Source organism: Symphodus melops (genome assembly GCF_947650265.1).
Source record: "Symphodus melops genome assembly, chromosome: 13".
Lineage (NCBI taxonomy): Eukaryota > Metazoa > Chordata > Actinopteri > Labriformes > Labridae > Symphodus > Symphodus melops.
This window is the reverse complement of record NC_136703.1, coordinates 18,147,568-18,165,292: the sequence shown is the minus strand read 5'-3', so window position 1 is coordinate 18,165,292 and position 17,725 is coordinate 18,147,568. Positions and strand designations below refer to the sequence as shown.

General features: G+C 43.7%; 1 protein-coding gene across 2 annotated transcripts in view; it reads right to left on the bottom strand.

The window, feature by feature from the left end:
• The window catches only part of LOC306833445 (uncharacterized protein), a 41,206-nt gene that overhangs the window by 5,262 nt on the left and 18,219 nt on the right, over positions 1-17,725 (bottom strand). The window contains exons 2-8 of one of the 2 annotated variants that reach the window (XM_079358696.1): positions 8,755-8,961; positions 6,198-6,252; positions 5,967-6,057; positions 5,421-5,851; positions 4,777-4,941; positions 4,031-4,192; positions 1,905-2,039 (exon numbers count right to left, since the gene is read on the bottom strand). In XM_079358696.1, coding sequence (XP_079214822.1) covers positions 1,905-2,039; positions 4,031-4,192; positions 4,777-4,941; positions 5,421-5,851; positions 5,967-6,057; positions 6,198-6,252; positions 8,755-8,885 — 1,170 coding nt within the window. In that variant the 5' untranslated portion in view covers positions 8,886-8,961. The remainder of the gene's footprint in view (positions 1-1,904; positions 2,040-4,030; positions 4,193-4,776; positions 4,942-5,420; positions 5,852-5,966; positions 6,058-6,197; positions 6,253-8,754; positions 8,962-17,725) is intronic. The other variant, XM_079358697.1, reaches the window with a different exon arrangement.

The following is a 17,725-nucleotide window of genomic DNA, read 5'->3' as shown; positions in this document are numbered from 1 at the left end:
TTTTGTGTGTGTGTGTGTGTGTGTGTGTGTGTGTGTGTGTGTGTGCATCTGTGCACACAGACTCTGCAGCTCTGTGCAGCAGAGGAAGGAAGTCACAAGATGATGGGGATTTCAAAACTGGGCTGCAGCTGTTGAGGAAGCTTGTGTATTGTACTTTTTCTATTTCTCCTCCCCTCTGCCTGTACGCCTCTCTGTTATGTCTCCTCTGATACAGTATTAGCTCTCTGGCCAAGCCGAGTCTTCGTGGAGTCACTTTTTTTCAGCACCTACTGACAATTCATGAAAAAAAAAAACAGCATACACGACCGATGCATCTGTGTGTGATCAACTTTATGAATAGCCAATATGGTGCACATTTCCAAGCGGTCTGCTCGAAGTCAATATTCATCTGGTAAGGCATGCTTTGTGCAATGTGATTGGTTAGAGAAGGCAGCGCCTCCTTAAAGCCACAAAGGGAGTGGAGCAGAAGGAGAGAGCGCCAGAGGAGAGGAGGAAATTTAGGTGGGAGGGGAAACTCAACACCTCCTGACGGCTGACTGCAACTGACAAACTCCAGAGGATACAAAGTATAGGGGCATGTCAGGGCAACGACTAACTATTGAATGGAAAAACACAGCAGTTACGGGAGAGAAAAAGTTTGGAAAAAACAGCGCAAAAAAGTTGAAATCAAGAAAAAGAAATCGACAGGGGGAGAAGGCAGGAGACATTCAAGGCCAGTTGTGCCGTGTGCCAGTTTGATTTGCAGAGGAGGAGTTTAACTCATGAGCCAAACAGCAGAGACTTAACCCTTTAATCTCCACATACAACATCCAAACTCTTGGCTCAACACTGGCTTAAACAAGGATCTTACCAGTGGATTAAACCTTGTCAAGGCTGCTAGTTCACTTAACTCTTAAATGCCTCGCAGAATTAAAAAAAAAAAAAAAGCCTTTCATTCATTTGTCTCCCCATCTGGATTATATTCAAATTCCTCCTGTGGACAAACCGTTTATTCACCACAAGCTGCATGGACTTATGTTTCTATTTCTATTTAGAAAGACTTTCCTGTGGAACTGATAACAAAAAAAAGCTCAGAGAACCATAGACCGTTTATTATATCATAGACATATATGTAATAGATATTCAACTGCCTTATGGTTACACATCTCCATCTGCAAGGTTTAAGTGCCTACAACCCCCAAGGCATGACACGTTTCCAAACTGCTTGTAGCTGTCTGTATATACTGCATCCAGTGGAGGAAAGGGGGGGGGGGACTGGGGGAGGAGAGGGAAGACATCGGTGTAGAGTTGCTGCATTTGGAAGTTCCTGTGGTGGGGTCTGTGATATGATTTGTCAGAGCAACAATGTATTTATAGACCTAAATACATGTGTTTGTTTATTTTCATCATGTGTATGTGTGTACTTGTACATGTAGGTCAGTTTGTAGCTACAATCCGAGTCAGAGCTTCTCCTCTTCTATCTGTGTCGGCTGATTGAACGCAACAGTTAACCTTTAACAAACATCTCTTTGGATGAAAAGTGATACTTAATTACTCTGCAGCAGGTGATACTGGTGTCCGATGCGTCTGCGGGTATGAGTGTTAGAGACAGACAACGGGAGCAGGGAGGCAGAGGGATTTGGGTCAGGGTTCAGGCAGGGGGTTGGGGCTGCTGCGTCCATGTAACGTAACCTTTGGCTGTAAGCAGAAACCTCGTATGACAGGCAGGTCACAGGGCAGCGTTGTTATGACGGTGCACCCAATCAAATAGGCGCCCCGATGAGTAAACACAGCAGTCACAAATCAGGGATCTGCCCGCCAGTCTGCCCGTCCCCTTTGGAGTTATTCTCCTCCTCCCAACCATCACACACAAACACACACACACACACACATAGAGAAATACACAAATACATAAATGTGTTTACCTCCTTTGCAGTTGGGGGTGATGGGTGCCCCTGTCCGTTCTCTCCACGAAGCGGAGGTGGGTGCAGGGTGATGATCTCATCTTCCTCTGGAGGCTTCCAGATGTACTGCTCCCCGTTGCCCATGAACACTGCCTCCTGATAGGAACACAATCAATTGAGGAGGCTGTACAAGTATTTCAAAAGGATCCAAGAAGTCTATGGGAAAAATGGAACCGTGCAATTGAAAAAAGCAACATTATAGTGTCAAACAACTTTGTGCTGTTACAGGCTGCGACTGTGTGTGTGTAAGTGCGTGTACGTGTGTGTGAGTTAGTCCATGTTTGTGTCAAGATTGTGACGTTTTTATTCGGTTTTAACAGTTTCAATAGTCCAGTGTGGGCAAAAGTGTTGCTATGCCCATGAAGGTCATGGATGTATGACACACTTGCAGTGTGGGTCAATGTGGACTGCTTTTCTCAAATGTGTTCAGTCCTGTAGTCATGAAAATCATCCTGCAACTTCCCAAGCATTCTTCGATACATCTTTTCCTAAAATATCCATAACATCAAAGTCACGTTATGTACACTTCCTGTCATGAAACAAACAAACCAGCTTGTGAGTGTTGGATATGATCCCTGAGTTGGAATCGTTTCAACATAACCAAACTCCCAAAAATGCCAAACGTTCAACACTACCTTAAAGTAACGCTCGCTATGTTGGCTTTTTAAATTTCAGCAGAAGTTAATCAGTTCCAACTGCCTGCTGTAAGCAACAGTTTCACAAGGTTTTATGCAAATCTATTTGGTTTAAAATACCCACATGACAGAGGGAGAGAGGCTGCGACACACAGACAGAGCTGCTCAGCACAACATGCGTCTTACTGTATCAAAGCTCCAGTGGGGAAAACATTATTCTATGGCCTTCTCAGATTAAAATTAATTTGGTTTCAAAACACTTCATGGGTGGTTACAACATACATACAATGTATTTCCATTGTATATCTTCTCAGTAGCAGATACTGTATATGTGGAAAACAAGGGCAGTCTAAAACAGAAAATGACATCATATCAAAGAATTACAGAACAAGTAACTGTAGATCTAAAGCAATTAGACACTATTTAGAAACCAATTAAAAAGAAACAATGTGGTGTTTGCACATGCGACAGGATGATTAAACTTTTATGTTCTCCTCCTGTGCAGTGAGTGAGTAATAGAAGCCGGGGCAGAGTAAATGGCTTCAATATGGGAACATTATTTATCCCCACTGAGGCTGCCTGTTAGCCTTTTCTACATAGACTTGATAATAGATTCTATGAGAATACACACACACACACACACACACACACACACACACAGTCGAACACATACACAAATATCTTGGCAGCCAGCCAAGCTCTTACATAATCCAATCCTTCCACTCTTCACCCTCGCCACTCTAATGCTGCACAGTGCAAAGGGTGGAAAGAGAAAACGACACACACACATACGCACTAACACACACACACACACGCACGCACGCACGCACGCACACGCACACACACACACACGCACACGCACACACACACACACACACACACACACACACACACACACACACACAACCCAGGATTTAGCAGCAGAGATTAAAAGTGCAAGCCAAAAACCGGGCAGACATCCACAGCTAAGACAAAACTGTTAATACAACATTATCAATCTTCTTAAATCAGAAAGTCACCTGTTTTATGCACTGCCAGAACACACGCACGAACGCACACACACACACACACACACACACACACACACACACAAACATAACTTACTCATGGGTAAGGCTGATCACCATCTGATTACAAAACAAACTCTTGAAAACACAAGGTTGTTTTAAGGCCCCACATTTGTAAAACAATATTTTATTTCAATAAAATATTGGCTAAAAACAAACAATAAAAAGCTCACACATACTGTATATGCTGACAGTAACTAATGTTTTACAGCGTATAAGTAAGCTGTAATATCCAAAAGAAGAAATTAAGTAAAATAATATCAATCCTTGCGTTTGAGCCTCTTCAAAGGTGTTTCTATGTGGACAGTGCCCTCTGGTGGTGAATAGACAGAGTTACAGCCTGGTGGGATTAATCAACAGCACATTGATCCAATGATTCTTGTACCTTCGGGAAGGAGTGAAGGTGAAACGGCTCCAGAGGTTTCCGTGGAAACTCCTGACTGCGGTGCAGCGGAGGAGGACCAGCAGAGGGTGAATCACTCACGCTCGATTGGCTGTCTGACTGGCTGTCTGCCCCGTTATTCTCCTTCCTGTTTATCTTCTCAACCTTGAGGTATTGAGTCAGACGTGAAAACATCACACACAATGTTTTCAGTCAAAAACAAAGGAAAAAGTCTGAATATTTATGTTTACCTGGACTTCAGTTTGTTAGGGATGTTATGAGTTGATATTTATTTAATATTCAATACATTTTCCAGTAACTATTTAACTTTATTTAGTTTTATTTGCTTGCATCGAACATTGAAAAATGATGTTGCAATACTTTACATTTTAACCTCAGCTCATTTTCAGATTGATAAAAATGAGAACGCCTGCTTTAATCACCATGGAAACTGACACATGACATGAGACTTAAACCTCTCCAGTCACCTTAGCCCAAATCTCTGGCAAGTGAATCTCTCGTTTTGTGTTTTATCATGTCATGTGACAGAATACCTGTAGAGGACATTGATTTTTCTACTTGTAGTAAGGCCTATAAACACTTGGCTTGACAACAGTCGTATGAAGTCTAGGAATTGGTCCAAGGCTGGCTTAGTAAGAAGCCCAAACACTCATTCAGCTGAATCAGAAAGAGAAGCATCACTGGGCTTTGATACATTTTATTTGAGACATTAGGAAGTGTACTTTTACCTTTCTGAACTTCCGTATAGAGGCGTACTCAGCTGCAGTCGGATCGTGGCTGGTCAGAGAGTTCACAGAAGACATAGGGGACCTGTTGACCCCACTCACACCGTTGCTTCTTCCCGTCATCGGCCCATTCATGGTTCCATTGCCTCTGCCGTTCCCTCTGCCACCCTTTGAGAAGAAGTAACAAAGTATGTACACATTACCTGAGACGCAAGCTGCAAAAGAAAGAGTTATAATCTAGAATTACAGATATTTGCGATGCAAAGCAACTCATCACAACACAATCAAAGAGATACCTGTTAATAAATTGTTAAAATATTTGTGTTATTTGTAATATTAACACTTCTTTGCTGGTCCATCTTAAATGCGGTACATTTATCTTCTTTAGCATCTATAGGACTCAGGAAACGTCTGTTTGAAAGCACCAATCAGTGGGTGGAAAGTCAATCCATGTGTGTGCTCTACTATAATTTATACTCATTCAACTATGGGCTTCCTGAATCTTTGTTTCAGGTTGATATACATGTAAGGGGGGGGGGGACATGTTTTGTATACTGCTACTGGATGCTTTGACTTTCCCTCAGGATCAATAAAGTATCTATCCATCTACTTTCACCAAATCAAAATCTGTGGTTGCGTGCACTTACATTTCCGTGCCCGTTCCCATTGCGAGCTCCGTTGGCCTGAGCTGGGGGGCTTTGGGCGGCTCTGACTGAAGCCGGGGTGCTGTTGGAGGACGTGGATGGCGGGACGGGGGGAACTTTGGCGCCTGTGTCACCTTCCCGGACACCTACACTTTCATACAGGCCGTCGTCCAGGCAGTGGGTGGGTGTAGGGTTGTTCCGTATGCCCACCTCAGTGTAGGTGTGGTCTCTAGCCTCCCCTCCTCCTCCTCCTCCTCCTACTCCACCTCCTCCCCCGTCGCCTCCTGACTCCCCTCCTCCCCCCTGGCCAGATCCCTGGGGACTGGTGGGGATCTGGGGAAGCTGGCGCCCATGGGAGGGCCTGAGGTCTGTTTGGGAGCGTCGACTGTGGAGAAGCAGGAGATCCATGCTGGCTGGGCGGCTTTTGCTAACAGCTGTACATAGAGAAGGGGAGGGCAGCAGCGGGGGTGAGAAGTGACATAGTGCGGTGGTGCTCAGCGTTGTGTAACAGAAAATGTCACGGACAAACAAACGTCACTCGTCACTTACAGTTTCCATTGCAGGGAAAGCGATTGATCTCGTGCAGCCTGGTGTCAGATTTGCTCATGGAGTTCAGTTTAGGATGTCGAAGGGTGCCCTGCTGTCACACAAGGAGAGGTTCGTATGAGCAGTTAACATGCAAAGACATGTATCTGCATCCGCGTATGGGAGCTTGAGCGCCGAGAGAAATGAGCAGATAAGATGGGAGACGGGAGGGAGTAAAATGGAAGCATGTCTCACCATATTTACAGATGTCCCTTTCTCTCCGGCGGGGGGGTGCTTGCTCTTGCTTTTTCTGACACAACATCAAAGAGAGGAAGGTCAACATGAGCCGGTGGATAGAGAGAAAAACGTACACACACTAAGAGCAGAGAGATGCTATCTGCGTCCAACTCTTGCTGGGGCATAAAAGTCCTTGGTTAGTAACAACACAGTGAGTGGAGCGTGACTCAGGTTTTATGCCAAAGAGGCGCAGGCTGTCCTTCACTGACAAACATTTCTTTTGCTAGTTTCCTTTCCCAACAAAATCAAGCATTTTCCTTTTTTTTTTAATGCCAATTCCCTTTGCCATCTTACTTTACCACCCTCTGGTATTAATCTTGTGTAACAAACACATACAGAGTAGTGTTACACTTCCTCGTGGATCCCTGGAGATGGTAACTATAGGAAACTGTTGATACGGCAAAGGAGAGAGAGTGAGGAGATGAAATAAGAAGACTAAAGCTCCTGGGTGCAGGTGTGAAAGTGAGAACTCTTCTACCCCCATCCCCCTTTTTTTTTTTTTTCTCACCTCATAGGAGGAGGATCTGCATCTAATTTGACCTGAGATCCTCCAGCTGCATTGCAAAACACAATGAGGCAAAAAAAAAATAAAAAATAGCATCTTCGAGCTCGCAAAGTGGTGCAGGAATCCTTTCTACCGTAAATTCCGGACTATAAGCCGCTACTTTTTTCTCACACTTCGAGCACTGCGGCTTCTACTCCGGTGCGGCTAATGCATGGATTTTTCTTGCGGGACAATGAGCTTCTGCCGCAAAAACATTTGACTTCGTCACGTCGGATCTTAATATCAGTCATTTTGCGCTTCATGCACGCACCCTCATCATGGAAAACACACGGAGAAATACATATGATGCAGCTTTCAAGTTAAAGGCGATCGACCTGGCTGTCAAAGAAGCTAACAGAGCTGCTGCACGTTAAGATGACACTGACAGCGACAACAGAGACTGAGGAAGTGAGTAATGAAGTCATTCTGAGGCAGTGAATGGATGGACTTTTTCTTGTGAAATATATTACGGTCATCTTTTTCATCAGCCGTGTTACAGACACCGTCGGCTAGGCTTCGTATTGTAACGGTTCATGTTGTAAAGTCAGTAGTTGATAATGTGTTCATAATTCCGATTATGTGGAGAGTCAGTGAATGCACCAGCGAGAACGTGTTGAGTGGCTGTATGAGAGAACGCTGGGGGAGAGAGTTGGATTGTTACGGCAAGTTATGTGTTGCTCTCTGCTGTAAACGGCGTGGTCACGGCCGACAGTGATCGGGTTATTAAAAGCTATTATTTGAACGCTCTCGTCGTCCTTTAACGTCCGTACAGACGCTACAGTATTTGCGGATGTTACCGGTAGCCTACGTCTGTGTAAATAGCTCTTGTTATAGCGTGGACACCTGCGGCTTATAATCAAGTGCGGCTTATATATGTACAAATACATTTATTTACTTATTTTTAGCCGGTGCGGCTTATATCCAGGTGCGCTCAATAGTACGGAATTTACGGTATATCATCTAATTTGACAAAGTGCTAGAAGTATGGCTGAACATAAAACGTAGCACAGTCAGTTCTGTTAGATCCATGTTACTGGAGGCCCTTATTGCATCCCCCCCAGTAAGCTGGAACTCAATCATGTTCCTACAAACATATGGCCAGCCTAACCCAAAGGGACTACGAGAAGGTGAAGAGATCTCCCCTCGGAGTTGTGGTAATAACATGGAACGAAAAAGGCTCCAATGTAGAAATGTCATGAACGCTTGAAGATGTGAAAAGAATGACAACTATTCTTTTGCAGGTTTCAGATTAAGACCTTACAATCTACTACCTTAATCCATAGAATACAAAGGAAGCAGAACAGGATTGATTTGTCTTCGGGTCAATAAAAAAAAAAATCAATACTGGTGGACCTCTTTTTTTTCCCAGAGTGTGTTGTATTTGTTCATGACAAAGTGAATTAGTTGTATTTGTTGTTGTATTTCCATGACATGAGCTGCTTTGACATTTCTCCACGTCCTTATCTGTGTGTCCCATGGCAACAAAGCCACAGTGCAGCCTCTGATTGGTCCCTGAGGATACTGAAAAAAAAAAGAAAAAGAAAAAAAAGAATGCTGCTCCATTGCTCTCGCCTGGCTCAGAGTCAGAGTCAGATCCTCTTTAAACCTCCGGTTGCTCGATTGCTTTTGCCTTTCTCTGAGGAAGTCCGCTAACGTAAGGCTGCTCTGACTCTGGCCTGTCTCCTCTTTGTCCCGTAAACATCATTTCATCTGATCTGACAATCAAAGCCATTAACATTCATTATGGCCACTCAACTCGGGGCAGGGGATAAAAGAGACGGAGAGGACAGACAGAGGGGATGGAGGGATGTAAGAAAGGAGGAGAAGAGTTCAGAAGAAGTAGGGGAACATAAAAGGAGGAGCGGATGATGACAGTGATCGGGGAGGGCAATGAAAGTCTCCTTAATTTGGTTGTCTCTCCCCCCCCCCCACACACACACACACAATCAAGTCACGTGACTGTCCTCTTACCTTTGGCAGCCAACACAGACGAGGACGATCAGGATGGTGACCACGAAGGCGGACGCTGCTGCGATGGCGCCCAGGAGCAGCAGGTTTTGGTAGGGAGGGTCCTCGACATCTGTCCCTTGACCGTTATCCATGACACCCGCTCCCTCTCACTCACTTACTTCCAGTCGAGCTCGAACTCCGACACACAGACCGTCTGCGCAGAAAAACCTGCAGAGACACGAGACGAGGAAGAATGAAAACAGACACAACATATGAGATATAAGAAGAAACCAGCGAAATGCTGCAGAAAGTGGGATGAGTTTTTTATGTGTGTTTGTGTGTGTAGTGAGTTTGCCTCTGGCTCTTTGTCAGCGTCTCTTTCTGACATATCGGTTTCTATTTTTGACTCATTAGAAGCAGAATAATGCACGGGAAATAGAACACCTTACAAGGCAGCCGGTACGAGCGTGCCAAAAGAAAAAGGTTTCATCACACTCGTTCTTTTTGTTGTTAAAAAAAGATCAAATGATACCGGAACATTCATTTGACTAGCCAGAGAGACTCTTGTGTTAGTGTAACTGGAAAAACCAACTGAGCTCCCCAGAGTAGTGTCTCACTGACGGAGAGACCAGATCATCTACTGTCACACTTCATTTCCTGGCAGAGCACGTTCGTTTTTCTCTGATCAGCAGGGGTTCAAACACTCAACAACAAGGGTTTCAAGTTTTTTTAAACAGTGGTGTATAATGTCGTTGCTGTTGTGGTGGTGTTACATTTGTTCAGTCTTAACTTCTCCTACAGTGTCTCTCACATATCTCTGATACATAGAGGCTTACTAACTCTCAACAAACCCCCCCCCCCCACCCCCCCACTGCATCCACATGCACACACTGAGTCCATGCCAGGCAAAGGAGAAAGTATCTCCACTGTTGGACTAGTTTAGACAGATTCATTTAAAGCTTTGGCTCAGTTTGAAATCATTGTGATGGTAAAAACTTTTGCAATTGTTCTGCGAATATCCTGCAGGCTGATATGATGAGTCTGTGCCAGGGGTTTAAGAATGACTGAGGATGTAAAACATAAAACTGTCCTGTAATATAACTTGCGAGTATTGTGTGTTTTTCCCTGAGTACTTTTGTCTCCCCTACACTCCAGGGAGGGAGAAAAAAAAAGTTTGTATACACTCAAGTACACTGAGGAAAATAAGGCTAGTTTTGCATTGTATTAAGAAACATGTGTTCTTTGATTTTATATGTTTTGTTTGATTTTCTTTCACAAAGTAAAATGAGTCATGTGTACATTTAGCTTTTTTATGTGTCCTATTGCTTTGGCTGTCTCAATCACAATGACAGAAGGAGGAAAGAGAGTTACAGCAAAAAAAAAAAAAAAAAAGTTTTTACATTAAAACATAAATAATTGGTGTGACAAACACTAAAGGTTACACATTATACTCGTTTTCAACAAAGTTTTAATAAGTCTAAGAGCTCCCCAAAACAAGTCTGTGAAGTTTCCTGCTCAAAATCCACTCTGATCATGTATTTCAGCCCTGTTCACAACAGACCGTTTCTGTGTCTGTAGCTTTAAATGCAAATGAGCTGTGTTTGACCACGCCCCTCTCTGAAAGGGGATGTGGTTCGAGCTTTCTTGAACCATGACCAATTGTTTATGTCAGAAAGGCAGACTAAGAGGGCAGATCAGACTCCTAGCTGTGGGAGTGTCACCCACAAGGGGAAGGGATTACTGCCCTTTGTGATGTCACAAAGGGAACATCTCCAATCTGCCTGTTTGAGAACACATCTTCTGGTGGATCAAAAGACGGAGAGGGTGGATTTTTGTCATTATTGGGGGGGGTTTGTAGACGGACTACGGACACATGTTAGTGTTTGACAATAATGGTGAAGTGTATTTTGCATGATATGGGACCGTTAAGAGGCGTGAGAGTTAGTTGTGCAGGGGGAAAAAAACAAACTCCTTCATATATGTAGACATGACTTTGTTATATTTCCACAGGGCAAAGAAAGGAGCAGGATCAGTAAAACACATGCAGTATATACAAATGATGAGAAATATAGGATTCAACTAGCTAACCCGGTTTGTCAGATGAGCTTACACACTTCTGTTCATGTTTGTACATTGTTTTCTTCCTGGTTCAGATTATTATTAAACTACATTTTGACCAGATGGGCCGAGGCCCTTGTTGAGTTCAATCTAAACAGATCATATGTGTTTTATTTATTTAAGTCAGATAACCTAGTTTAGAAAGCTGGAGTTTGACCTGGGCGAACACATTTATTAACAATGACTCTACATACAAGAACTAGCCGTGTGGTGCAACCTCTTTTAATTTACTGACGCAAAAATCTCATCATGCAGTATTCATATGAAGACACCCACAATTTTGTGTAGGCTGAGACTGAACTTACAAGAAAGCTGGTGTAAGTGACTCCTGAGACTGGCCTCGGGGAAATGCTGCTTAATCAAACAATAGGTTCAGTTGACGGTTCAGATATTTTAACTATAACTGTGTTATCATCACGAGACATTCACCAGCGGTTGTGAATACCTGCGCACACTGCCCAGCACATTCCCCAGGCACACAACAACAGTGACAACAATGCAGACTCTACATAGGCTGTGCATTCCTCTATAGGCAGAGACAATGGCAGAAATGTAGTTCAAAGTGTTCAATAAGCCGGGAAGCTGAAAATCGCAGATCCAAATGACAAAGCAAGCACTGAGCAGAAGGAGGTCATGGCAAGCTCCTGTGAATGTTATGTGTGTGTGTGTGAGAGTGAGGAATTGTGGAATACACCACCACAGGATCTGGCTCTGGCTTTCTGTTTCTTGGAGATAAAACAGCATCTTTTTTTTTTTCTTTCTTCTTCCTCTTCTATGTCCTCTTTTCTAGGTCCCTCTCCCTCTCTCATACTCCAGATCTCCCTTTACTCCTCCTCCTCTCTCTTCCTCTCTTTCCTTCCTCGCGCTCACTCTTTCTTGCTGTCTGTCTGCCTGACCCCGCAGATATGTGAGGCAATGCACAGCGAATGAATTAGCAGAGCAGAGGCCTCAGACAGCAGGCAGCAAGGCAGGCGGGAAGGAGGCGAGAGAGCGAGAGGGGATGAATGAAAGGGAAAGGTAAGAGAGAGGTGGTGAGACACAGGAGCAAATGAGTGGGATAAAAAGACAGACAGGTGGGTGGAAGATGTGAGGAACCCTGGAGGCGGGACCGGGTGGGGTGGGGGTGGGGTGGGGGGTGGGGGGGGCAAAACAAAAGAGGGGGTGCACACTTAAAAAATGAAGTAGGAAAGAGACGGTGTGATAAACAGTGGGGGAAGGAAGAGAGGAGAGTGATGAGACGGGGGGGGGGGATGAAGACAGTGAGAGAAATAGCGGGGAAGCCTGGCAGAATGTGCGATGAGCATTCGAGGTGGGGGGGGGGGGGGGGGGGGGGCGAGAGAAAGAGGAAGGAAAAAGAGGAGGAGGCGATGAGAAGGAGGTCATCAGCAGTCTGTTTCTGCCTGCATTTTATCAGCACTCTTCTGAAATATTCAGAGGAGGAACACATACGAGGGGTGCGTCTGTGGTCGAGCACAATAGCAGGATGGGAGCACATGTCTCGCAGTGCATTTAACAGTAATGTGAAGCGCACAAGTGGCAGACGAGATTCGGGAGGAGGAGAGGCAGCTTCTGTGTGACGCCCCTGCAGCAGGCTCGATCAACGACGCACACTTCGGGCGCAGAAAAAAAAAAAAAAGAAAAAAAAAGAAGAAGAAAGTATTTCTGCATCTGTCTTCATTCAACGTGTAAAAATGATGAGAGAGATAATAATAAGAGCGTACTGAGAATGATAACGATGCTGGTGATAGCCCTGTTCATGGACGCTGCTGGTTATGATTGTCATAAAGACGTCGGTGGTGGTGATGATGAAGGGTGCAGAGACTAATATGGATGGTAATGACGGCGGTAATGAGGTCAAACTGAGAGCTGCAAAGACGCGTCGAGGGGCGGATGCAGAGAGCAGAAACTGGCAAAGGCAGAGAGCAGGATGCAGCGGTGCAGCGCGACCACAGGGTGGAAGGTTTCCTCTGTGTCTCTGAGATCACACACACACACACACACACACACACACACACACACACACAGACACACAGAGCAAAACATAGGCACACATATCAGCAGATGAAAAAAAAGAAAAAGATTGCTGCAAAATCTAACTTCAATCGCTATGCAGTTTTGTTTTGTTTTTTTAAGTGACGTTCTGCTTAACCTTAGGATGTGAAACTGGGGTCTAACAGTTTCTGCAGCCTCTTCGTTACGCAGAATCAACTCAACAAAGGCTAATTGTACTTTCCACTCTGAATTCTGCCTAAAATAGACTGTGGCAAAGAAAATCAGCTACATGTTCATGTGCCCTAAAAACAGTTTTCAAGCCACTAAGAGGTTTATGTGCTTAATTTCAAGCTCTTGGCTTAAACAGACCCCATTCCATATTCATTTTTTGCGTGCCTTTAACTGTTTTTAAAGAGTGGACGTATCACTGGCAAAAAAAAAAAAAAAGAAAAGAAAAAATGGAAAAACGTTTCTATTAACTGGATTTATCAGACCCTGATAACATAATGTGCTCATGAATGGATGTAGCAGTGTTTTCATGTGTCATCTGTTAAATTAGATATTTAAGTGAGTAATTAATTACCACGAGGCTTCTTTGTGCACAGTGCTTTTCACTGGGACAATACCATCTCTCATTTGCGCTCTTGGATCCCAGCTCTACCTCAAAAGTGGGGCAGTTTTCTTCGGTTTAAAAATAAGCGTAACCTGATTTCACTTACAATTCCGGGCTGACGTTTACATTTACTGTTACATTCAGAATTACATCACGAGTCGTTATAAATTATTAATGCTTTCAGTAGACAGGAGATGTTGGTTCAGCTTTCTGTGCGGGATGGCTTTTACTGAGAGAGCAGAATGACTCAATAGAGCCGACTTCAATAACAACAGAGCCAAACACGGAACAAAGCACAGACTGGACAGCTTTCAGGAGGCCGAGAGTATATGAAGTATATTAAGGTTAACCTCAGCGTTTCGCAGGTGATTCCCTGCAGTCATCTAAAATTAAAGAAATCTGTTCAGCTCAAAGGTTCAGCCGCTGTTCACAGTCTTGTGTACTTAAAGGCCCTGTCTCTCTTACAACAATCCACTGCTGATCGACAAGCTGCTTCCCAGAGCTTAAGAAAATCCAGTGCATGGTTGTTTCCGCACTGAAGCGGTAAAAAAAAGTCAAAGAGAGGTAATCAGGGGAGTAAATAAAGTGTTTATCCATCTAACTGTATGATCATCGACATCAAGTAATTCGTCATTAGTACCGTTTCTGTAGAATCGTGAGGAGAACAACACTGGGTCGGTAATGATCGCATGAACAGGGACTCAATAAAGTAAGTTCGAATAGGATGCCTGAAAATGCAAAAAATGATGAAGGATTTCCTGTTGGGTTTTGGGTTAGGGTTATTATGGGTGCATGTCAGGTCCTTTTTTGGAGGACCTGACATGGTTAATATAGCTAAAATTGTCATGCATGTAGGAAAGAAAAAACTTCTACGTGGAGGCATTTTGGAAAAGTCCACTTATATTACTGGTATGTTGTTTTTTTCTGCTGTACTGTCCTTTTTCATCAGACTATTTTTGCTGGCATAAAGCTACAAAATATCCTGTCGCTGTACGTGTTAGATGAGATGTGACAGAACTGTGAACCAGCAATGCCCGACAAGCTTTTGACTGCATGCTCCACCCTTTCTTAAAGTTTCCTCATGGGAACATTTAAACTACAAGTTGAAAAGGCTCGCATTCAAATAACGTGTTTGTAACGAGCAAAGGTAAACGAACGACTGCCTGAGGCTTCTACCAGTAAAAAAGAACAATTTGGAAACACTCACAGCATTATCACAATCAGCCTAACTAATGATTGCGCTGCAGTTCTGCTGTGTTTTCTCCCAAAGGTTTCTGGCACCAGCTTGATAAATGATGTTTGTCGGAATCTATTGTGAAGCTATGGTATATCATTATATAAGGTAATAGTTGTAGTGGGGTTCTTTTTCATCATTTATTAGTACGTGTACTTTATACTACAGATGCATTTTCCTGATTAAAATTGGATCCTGTGACCCCAAGTAACTCTCGCCTGTGTGGCATCAGTGCTTTTACTTTCGATTTCGTCGTCCACCACCATGCACTATTATCAACCGCCTTCATACAAACACGTCAGCTGCTGGAACGTATCCCATAAGACCTTATGCCCGTCCTCACCTGAAAACAGTAAAGTCCTTCTCGTTCAGTTTCTCACTGAGCTTCACCTTTGATTCATGTTTCTTCCAGCCAAAGCTGCATGCACTTATTACATAAAAAAAAAAAAGCCTCCTTCCCCTCAGTTTCCCACATTGGATTAATAGAGCCATCCAATTTTCCTAATTGTAGCAAGAGATTCACAAGGCCGATACAGCAACGTCATGTTCCTGAACGCAGCTTTCAGTCCCTGTCATCACATTAGGACAAATCCAACTAAGTGATTATTATCAAGGGCAACAAAAGAGTAGACCCCCGGAGATGTTAGGACGAGAGCGTGTGTGTGTGTGTGTGTGTGTGTGTGTGTGTGTGTGTGTGAGAGAGAGAGAGAGAAGGAGAGGGAGAATAAAAGACTTCCTTTTTATTCTACCTGAGTTAGTTGAACTAAGCACATGCCAACTGAAGGCTTAAAATTCAATGCCTATAAAGTAGTTTGAGGCTAATAATGCTCATCAGGCAGTGTGAACATTTCTAAATGACTTCACCTGTTCTACACCGACCTGTTACTGGGTGTCAACCTGTAAAGCAGCGTGCACCAGCCCATCTCTAAATCAATCTATCACTCCATCTGAAGATCAGATCAAACGGAATCTGTGATGGACGGACACAACACGGCGACGATCGGACGACAAAAAAAAAAAGGGAGTGTACAGAGGACAACATGACTTCCAAACAGTGCAGGTTCATCAGAGGCCCCAGACTACAGCATATTACATCTGAGAGGAGACGGGAAAATCACATCATGTCCACGGCAATCTGCAGCCCCGCGGGACACCGCTGCACTGTGCATAACAACACGGAGCGATGGGGAGACAGTGAGGGGGGAGAAAAAGGGCGAGCGAGGCTGCAGAGAGAGGGAGGGAGGAAAGGGAGAGGGTGGTGGTAGTGGTGGTTGTGTGTGTGTGTGTGTGTGTGGGGGGGGGGGGGGGGGGGGGTGTTACGGATTAACCCTCTGACATTTTTTTTGCCATCAGCTGCAATAGCTATCTCTAAGCCTCACACACACATCTATCCAGCGAGGACTCAGGCCATGGAACGGCACTTGGAAATGTCGGCTGAAATTTTAGTCCCAAAGTGACCTGTTACAAGTGGTCACGTAACATATCCAAAAAATGCCGAGCTATCTGTCCTGGACTTGGATTCTAATCTGATAAGCAATCACAAATGTGATTTCTAGGCTGTAAAGCTTCGGCAACATCTGTCTCTTAATGAGGTAATGTGTTAAGTGACAAAGTGGGCTTGTGTTCATACGTCTTATTAATGATAGGGTGGTCGGACTGTACATGGTTTAACCAACAATAAACCTGCCACGATGAGGCTTATTCCTCTATGACACAGACCTCCTCCTTTGTTGCCAGAAATACATGACAGAATCCCCATTTTGCACACGATGACACATTCCTTCATTAAGAGCATGATTCTGAACAGAGCTGTTTATTGTGAGTCTATCCCACTGAGAGCATCCTGCTGGAGTTTATGCTCACTTAAGGACTAAATATTTGTTCATCTTCAACTTTGAAAATAGGTCAGAAAAAAAATCTCTAATTAGCACTTTTGAAAAAACTGCCTTGTCAAACTGCTTCAAGAAAAATGTTATGTTTTCAGATATGATGTAATGTGTAAAAAACTGATGAACAGGTTCTGTTAAATATGTGACTGCACATTGACCTGCTATGAGATTGCGACGCTATTTTTAACTAACGCAAATCCTTCTTCTGTTAATCTGTTGTGTCTTCCATGACGAAATGGGAGGTAAAATCACGTTCCTGATCTGAAAATGTTAAACACATAAACACTTGTGAAAATCTACTCCTCTGTATTCTCAGAAGAGGACAGTTGGCAGCGCCGCTCTGGTTGCTGTTGGGTATTAAAGCACTGTTTGTTTTATCTGTTCCACACCCGGTCGTGTGCCTCTGATGTGCTCAAATGGCAAACGCTTGTGTTGTGTTATTTTTAGAGTTACACAGGATTTTGACATTTCACTCCTTTGCCTCATCCTGTGTAGCGTGGTGAAATCTTTCCACCGTTAAAAAAAAAAAACAACAACAAAAGAAAATCCCAAAGGTTGGCTCGACAGATTTCTTTGTTGCTCTGAGTTTCAGGTTGTGTTTTAGCAGCAGGATGTGCTAAGCAAAAAATAATAATAAAATAAAATAAAATAAAAACTGCCCCTTATTTGGGCTAAATGATAAAGTGCTACAAATATAACTCTGCTATGGTGCATCCCTTGAAACACAATGCTGAGTGGCAGAGTTGTCTTTCGGTCTGCATGTCAATTTAAAACCAGAGTGGCAGTGGGTGCCAGTAGTTTCCATGTGTAAAGAAGCGGCGCGGGTCAAGCTAATAAAAATGGGAGGAATAGTCTGGATACAGTTTGTTCTATCTGAGCTTTCTGAGTGCACAGAGGACAGTTCCAGTGAGAGACTTCATAAGCCGCATATACAGTAGTGCTGATCCTACACACTCAGCCAAGGCAAGACCCCATTTTCCTCTCACTTGACTCGACTTAATTAACCAGAATGAGTCAGAAGCAACATTCAGGATTTAAGATTTATCCTTATGGGATTGGGGATATCTCTCTCTCTCTCTCTCTCTCTCTCTCTCTCTCTCTCTTTCCTGCTGTCTCTCTCTCTATTTCTCTGTTTATGGTTGACTT